Source organism: Sander lucioperca, unplaced genomic scaffold (assembly GCF_008315115.2).
Source record: "Sander lucioperca isolate FBNREF2018 unplaced genomic scaffold, SLUC_FBN_1.2 Unpl_135, whole genome shotgun sequence".
NCBI classification, from domain to species: Eukaryota; Metazoa; Chordata; class Actinopteri; order Perciformes; family Percidae; genus Sander; species Sander lucioperca.
The window spans coordinates 1-7,708 of record NW_023396170.1 but is presented as its reverse complement, the minus strand read 5'-3'; the positions used below and the strand labels follow the sequence as shown (position 1 = coordinate 7,708).

Sequence of the window (7,708 nt, the reverse complement as noted above, 5' to 3'; positions counted from 1 at the left end):
GGTAACAACTGAAATTAGTGGACTGAATTAAACCACAACTTTGTGTATTTTGTATTTTCTACTTGAAACATTCTGAGTGACTGAAACACTTTGCCTCTCTTTGTCTTTTCCTCCGTCCTCCTCAGAACAATGATTACATTTCTCTGATTTAACACCACCACACACATCCTTGTCTCTGCCATGTACCAATGTGTCGATATCATTCATTAGTTACCATATTTATATCAGATATTTGTGATACAGCATATTGTATCAGTATTGATTTCAAAGTATAAAACTCTTTGTAGTGCAGTACGGGATGAATACGGTTTGCCAGAGTCAGATCACAGACTGTGGAAATGTGACACAAGAAACATGACACGAGATACTCGATCGGGAAGATGTTATTATGGGATAACTTATTTTATGTAAGAAACTCCACCAAAAGATGTGGAATACTTTATTTATATATATGTGTTTTATTTATTTTCACAGTGATAATGTTTTTTTCGCTTTCTTTTGAGCGACAAGAAAGTCAAACCTTTGAAATTGTAAATACTGTTTTTATTCTGCTTAATAAACACAGATACTAAGTTAAAGTCAGCCATTTGGGCTTGTTTGACTGTATTTTCTCACTGCAGGCCACTTATTGAGTGGATGACCCTTTTAGGGGCCAAGTGAAAATGTTTACTAACTGCTATGGCATGGATTACAATGTAAAAAGTAAAAGTTTTTAACTTTTTATTATTAGTATATTAGCTTATTACATGTATTATACATTGCTTCTGTTTCTATTCATTTTATTTTATTTACTGTAAATATTTATGTACCTTTTCCCAAATTGTTGATATTGAACAAGGAGTTTTTTGTAGTGATTTGTTTAAAATCGATTAAATTTAGTAAAAAACACAAAATATATAGGCCTATAGCCCATTACACACAACCAGGTGTGTGTCTCAATAACTTCCCCCTAGAGGGCAGCATAAACCTAAACACTGAACCAACATTACTGTAGAGAATAGGCCTGGCAACCCGGTTCCTCTTAAGTATTCGGGTTATTAGAGTATTATATAGAGTCACTCCCTAAACTGAACCGGTTGTGCGAGTCACTTGAATCACTTGAGTCAGTATTGCTAAATCACCAAGGAAACTATCAGTCCTACTACACACCCACTCACCACCTCATGCAGCCGCTCACAGGAGAGCCATATATAGCTATATATGGCAATATATAGGCTTTCAATGTAGACATAGAAACAGGAACAGAAATGCCCATAGTGAATACATTATTATTTTTTAAATCGACTGTCTGCTCGAAGTAATTGCATTTCAGCATATTACATTTATACACCAAACCTACAGTAAGCGTAGCTAAGCTACGTGCAGAACATTGTAAGTTATTCAGAAGTGAAAGAAAGGCTTTTGTTGTTTATTTGCTTTACCCTGAGCTTGAGGAGAGAATCAGAATCAGAATCAGAAAGGGCTTTATTGCCAAGTACGTTGCACATACGAGGAATTTGTCATGGTGTTGTTGGAGCATGTCACACATACAAATATACAAATATAAGAAGGATAAAAAGATATAAACAATATAAGTATAAACATATACACGCAGTACGTATTAATAACGATAAAATAAATTTAAATAAATAGTAAAATGAGTTAAACAGTAGTGAAAAGGGACGCTACAGCAGAGTAGGTACAGTGGCATGAGGAGCCAGAGGTGGGGTGTGGAGACCTCACTCGCCCGTCTGAATGAATCAGAGCCACTCATGACAACGTAGCCGGCTGAAGCGCGGGATTGACTGGCTCGTGCGAGCATCGACAACTCACGAGTCACCGAGTCTGCGAGGGCTCGTTAGTTCTCCAGTGAATCATGGTCTGCGAGCTTCCGGTTGTGAGTCTGCCGGTCGGATAACCTGTTTCAGACTCAGAATGGGATGCCATCCCACAGCAGTGTGTGACCAGGCTGGTGACCAGCATGAGGAGGAGGTGCCAGGCTGTTGTGGCTGTGTATGGTTCTTCCACACACTACTGAGGCTCTTATTTGTGAAATGAATAAATTGTTCAATGGCCAATATGTCTTGTTTCTTCAAACTTCAATCATCCAATCCACCAAACACCAAATGAGTCAATGGCAGAATAAGCTTTTTGGCATTGGCAGACAAGATTTGGCAAATTTTTCATGGGCGCAACCCACATTCTCAGCGCTGCTGGTCATCCCACAAATGCATGTTCCTTACAAATGGGGCACTATTTGAAAGGGAACTAAACAGGCTTTCCAACGGTATAAGATTTATTGCCAAAAAGCATTGTTACCACAGAGAAATAATCTACCAAACACAAATGTCCTTACTTTTTGTGCTAAGTTTGTCTCTCTAGTGTACAATGCCATGTTTCTCAATTATTCTCCTCTCTTCTTATCCCACTAATGTGCCGATCACAATGTTTAACTGCAAAACTTTCAGAACTGTCAAACTGAATGAAAAATGTCCTGAAACACCAGTGATGACGTCAAAGTCACGTGGTATTATTCATTTGGCACAATGTGTTGGAGCAGATTTTCACAGGAGTGAAACAAGTTTCCCAACTTCTGTATCATCCGCCCATCTCTCATCAGAGCAGAGACAGAACAGCTGAACCAGCTCGGTCCTCAGACACGTCTTTATCAAAACAAGATGAAAAAGTTCCTGTTGTTGCTTCTCTTCTGTCACGTCTCATCTCCAGGTAAGATCACATTTTAATTCTTTACTTTCCACTCAGCTCTGCAATTTGGTCCTGTGTAGCTCTGGGACACACTTATAATTTATTTCCCCATGTACTTCAACATGATAAGACTTTTTGTAATAACTGGATCATATTGACTACATCATATTCACGTATTCGTGTCGTTATCAAAACAATATGAAAGTTGCTTCTCTTCTGTCACGTTTCATCTCCAGGTAAGATCACATTTTAAATCTTTATTTCACTTTTCACTCAGCTCAGCATTTTGTTTCCTTGTAGCTCAAACACACTTGTTCACACTCATTTAGTTTTACTTTTACCTCTGAATACAGTACATCATATTCCCCCTGAGGGTGATGATAATGTTTTTATATTTATAATGAATGTATGACCCTTGTTTGTCCTGCAGTGAAACACTCACTGAAGCTTTCTGTAACTTCATCTTCTGGAGTCCCAAACTTGTCGGAGCTCGTGGCTGCTGCAGTGATTGATGAACTTCTGATGGGTTACTGCGACAGCAAGAAAAAGATATTAGAACCAAAACAGGACTGGGTGAAAACAATCTTCACCAGTTGGAGTGGTATATTCTAGTGTGTTTTGAGCCAAATAACATAAAAGCCAAAATGGATCACTTTAAGCAGCGCTTCAACCAAAGTGGAGGAGCAGTATTTATACATATTACATTTAACTTTTACTGCCAAACTGTTGAGTGACCAAAACTCATTTCCACCCTGAGATAATGCAATTTAAAACATCAATAGTCAACATATCTTCACAATAACACACATACATGAGAGAGGAAATACAAGATAGTTCCTTCATTCACCAGTCAGATAATTGGACTCAGGAGTTTGACATAACGTCTTAATTCAAGAATCCAAATGCTTTGTTGTCTAATATATCATCATTTCAATTCATGTAAAGTGTCTTTGAGTACTATGAAAAGCACTCTATAAATATAATGTATTATTATTTTTATATAGTACTGCTTCATTAATAATTAGACTCTCAACCTCTCAGGTGTCCACATCCTCCAGGAGATGAGTGGCTGTGAGTGGGACGATGAGACTGGAGAGGTCAATGGTTCTAATCAGTTTGTTTATGATGAAGAAGACTTCATAGGATTCGACCTGAAGACCGATCGCTCTGAAACCACAGCCTGTCATCACCAAACTGAGATGGGATGCTGAGAAATCTAAAAAATGAACACCATGAGATTTTCCTCACTCATATTTATCCTGAATGGCTGAAGATGTGTGTGGACTACAGCAAGATCTCTGCTGAGAAAAGGTAGAATCACATTTTCTCACATACAGTGGGGTTGCATATTACAGTAAGTGCTTTGGGGTCCTTCTGTAAGTAGTTTTGGGGGTACAATGGTTCTGGAAAAAAACAAACAAATCAAAAAGCTACCAGCAGCAATACGACAGGTCAAGCAGTCGGTCTGTTCCAGACAGGCACGCACTAGTTTATTTATTATCAGGGCTTCGGAATACGACGTTGAATCCGGAACCTTTTTTATTGGATCCGGCACCTCCTGTGTCACTATGAAAAATGAATCGCCTAAATAAAAAAAATGACTGTTTGTGTAGCGATCAGTGTTGTTTTCTGTCTTGTTAGTCTTTATTCTCCATTGGAGTTCCACAAAAATCTTGTGTTTGCATTTTCAATGCGTTTTGAGGTGAATTTTCAGGGTAAGACGGAGGCGGGAGGGACGGAGGGAGGGGAGACAGAGAGGGGAGAGGGACGGAGGGAGGGGAGACAGAGGGGGGAGAGGGACGGAGGGAGGGGAGACAGAGAGGGGGAGGGACGGAGGGAGGGGAGACAGAGGGGGGAGAGGGACGGAGGGAGGGGAGACAGAGAGGGGGAGGGACGGAGGGAGGGGAGACAGAGGGGGGAGAGGGACGGAGGAAGGGGAGACAGAGGGGGAGAGGGACGGAGGGAGGGGAGACAGAGGGGGGAGAGGGACGGAGGGAGGGGAGACAGAGAGGGGGAGGGACGGAGGGAGGGGAGACAGAGGGGGGAGAGGGACGGAGGGAGGGGAGACAGAGGGGGGAGAGGGACGGAGGGAGGGGAGACAGAGAGGGGGAGGGACGGAGGGAGGGGAGACAGAGGGGGGAGAGGGACGGAGGGAGGGGAGACAGAGAGGGGGAGGGACGGAGGGAGGGGAGACAGAGGGGGGAGAGGGACGGAGGGAGGGGAGACAGAGAGGGGGAGGGACGGAGGGAGGGGAGACAGAGGGGGGAGAGGGACGGAGGAAGGGGAGACAGAGGGGGAGAGGGACGGAGGGAGGGGAGACAGAGAGGGGAGGGACGGAGGGAGGGGAGACAGAGGGGGAGAGGGACGGAGGGAGGGGGGAGAGGGACGGAGGGAGGGGAGACAGAGGGGGGAGAGGGACGGAGGGAGGGGATCGGCACTAAAACAGCGCGACGCTACACTTCAAGTGACACAAGCGCTTCAGGGGAAAATGTCAAAAAGACAACAAAGTTTGTTTAACTTTTTCAAAAACGCTGGCCAGTCGGATCCCAAACAAGCAAAAACCGTTTCTGCCGATCAAGACTGTGGAGACCACGGTGGGTGTTTTGGTTAATTTAATAGTCCGATGGATAATTGCTGCTTGTGAAAACGATTGTTGCAATGCATTGTATTTTATTTTTTTACATTTCTCAGCGATGAAGTGCATGTTCTAAAAAAAAAAATAAACATCGCTCCGATGTACACACAGCGTTGTTTAGGTGTTTTTAGTCAGAAAAGCTACGTAAGCAGTGTAATTTTTTTTTTTTGTTCCGTTACCTCCAACCGCCGTTTTACGTCGCCGGATCCCCCCCCCCCCTCTGCGCTCCGGAACCTCGCACTTTACAAATTAAGCACTGGTTATTATGCTTTCTGCACATTGCCTACTTGCTCTCACATTAATAAAGTCTAGGCCTATAGGTATTTATTTCCATCTGCTCATAAAATGTATTATAATCTTGTATGGGTGTGCTATTATGAATGGTGTCAGGTCTGTTTAAATAAAGTTCATAAAGAAAATGGATCGTAAAGACTTTATTTTTCTCTTCACAATCGATCAAGTAGCAAGTATTATGTCTGTGTTGAGATACAATAGCCTACATTATGTCTTTCTAGTGTGCATCGCCACGTGTCTCAGTTATTCTCCTCTCTTCTTATCCCAGTCATGTACCGATCACAAAGTTTAACTGTAAAACTTTCAGAACTGTCAAACTGACCGGAACATTTTCTGAATCACCAGTGACGTTTAACACCCGCCCAGCACTCATCAGAACAGAGACACTCCCTCCTCGGAGAAAACACACAGAATACAGAACAGAACCAGCTCGGTCCTCAGACACGTCTTTATCAAAACAAGATGAAAAAGTTCCTGTTGTTGCTTCTCTTCTGTCACGTCTCATCTCCAGGTAAGATCACATTTTAATTCTTTACTTTGATCTCAGCTCTGTGTTTAGTTTCTGTGTAGCTCTGGAACACAGCTGGAGTTTAGTTTCACTTTTACTTCACCTCCAGACTCTCATGTTTTAGATTAACTGAATCATACTGCCATAATATTTATGATAAAATAATGATATGCGTCTATTTATACTGAATGTATAAACCTTGTTTGTCCTGCAGTGAAACACTCACTCAAGTTTTTCTTCACTGGATCTTCTGGAGTCCCAAACTTGTCAGAGCGTGTGGTTGCTGCAGTGATGGATGAACTTCTGGTCGGTTACTGCAGCAACAAGAAAAAGATACTAGAACGGGAGTTGGTGAAAACATTTTTAAAAAACAATCCTCAGTATTGGGTAATGTACACTGCAGAGTGTTTTGAGGATCAGCCTGACTTCTTCAAAGCCTGGATTAATCAGATGAAGCAGAGCTTCAACCAAACTGGAGGTAATATTTCACTATTTACTGCTAAACTGTTACACATCTTAATTGTATATTAATGTGACCCAAACACATCAACACTTTGAGATAATGAAATTCAAAACATCAATACATAGTCACAATATCTTCACATACACAGGAAGAGGAAAAGCAGTAATACAAGACATCCTTTATTTCCTTCATTGACCTGTCAGATAATGAGACTGAGGGCTCTAACATCTGTCTGTATAATTCTTAAAATATTAAATAACTAAGATTTGATACTGTCTGGAATATTTGAAATTAACTTTATCAGCCTGTCTAGTTCTTAAAGTTTTCATCATGTAATCAGTAATTAATTATGAAATGAAGAGTTTTTATAACACATAATGTTTGTGGTCAAACATCTGAGACAATGAGCTTTTAGATCAGGGGAAACCCGGCTGTTTCCCATCATGCACTGGAGTTTTGCAGTCAGTGGAGAGAAACGAACTGACTCTAAAAACTGGAGCTGACCCACTTTGTCCTGTTGTTGTAATCCAAGAAGTAAAAGGTTGTGCAATAACGATGAGGCAGTGACACTGTCTATTATTATTGTTATTATTATTATTAGTAGTAGTAGTAGTAGTATTATGCATTATTATAATTACAGTCTCTGTCTCTCAGGTGTCCACATTCTCCAGAGTATGGCTGGCTGTGAGTGGGACGATGAGACTGGAGAGGTCAATGGTTTTATTCAGTTTGGTTATGATGGAGAAGACTTCCTAGTATTGGACCTGAAGACATCGACATGGATCGCTCTGAAACCAGAAGCTGACAACATCAAACAGAGATGGGATGCTGACATATCTAGAATAAAACGCAATGAGATTCTCCTCACTGAGATTTGTCCTGAATGGCTGAAGATGTATTTGAACTACAGCAAGAGCTCTCGGCACAGAAAAGGTAGAATCCCATTTCCTGATGTATTTTAATGAATACAACAATGTTCATACAGTCTGCTCAGACTGAACTGCCATTTTATTATCACTCCAATCAGTCTGACATCACCTTCTTTTTGGCCGTTTTCTGTGGTGGTAAGATTTGATCTAGCCCTCCTCAATCAGTAGAGACTGACAAGTTAGAGTGCTCTGAC

The 7,708-nt window shown here is 41.5% G+C and overlaps 1 protein-coding gene across 1 annotated transcript; it reads left to right on the top strand.

Annotated features, from left to right (window-relative positions):
* Positions 1–2,407: 2,407 nt before the first annotated feature.
* LOC116047040 (major histocompatibility complex class I-related gene protein-like) lies at positions 2,408–7,538 on the top strand (the record flags this gene model as incomplete). Its single annotated transcript, XM_035998836.1, has 4 exons — positions 2,408–2,706; positions 3,116–3,258; positions 6,474–6,600; positions 7,240–7,538. Coding segments are annotated over exons 1-4 (618 nt in total), but the record flags the coding sequence as incomplete, so codon positions are not given.
* Between the last annotated feature and the right edge of the window lie 170 nt (positions 7,539–7,708).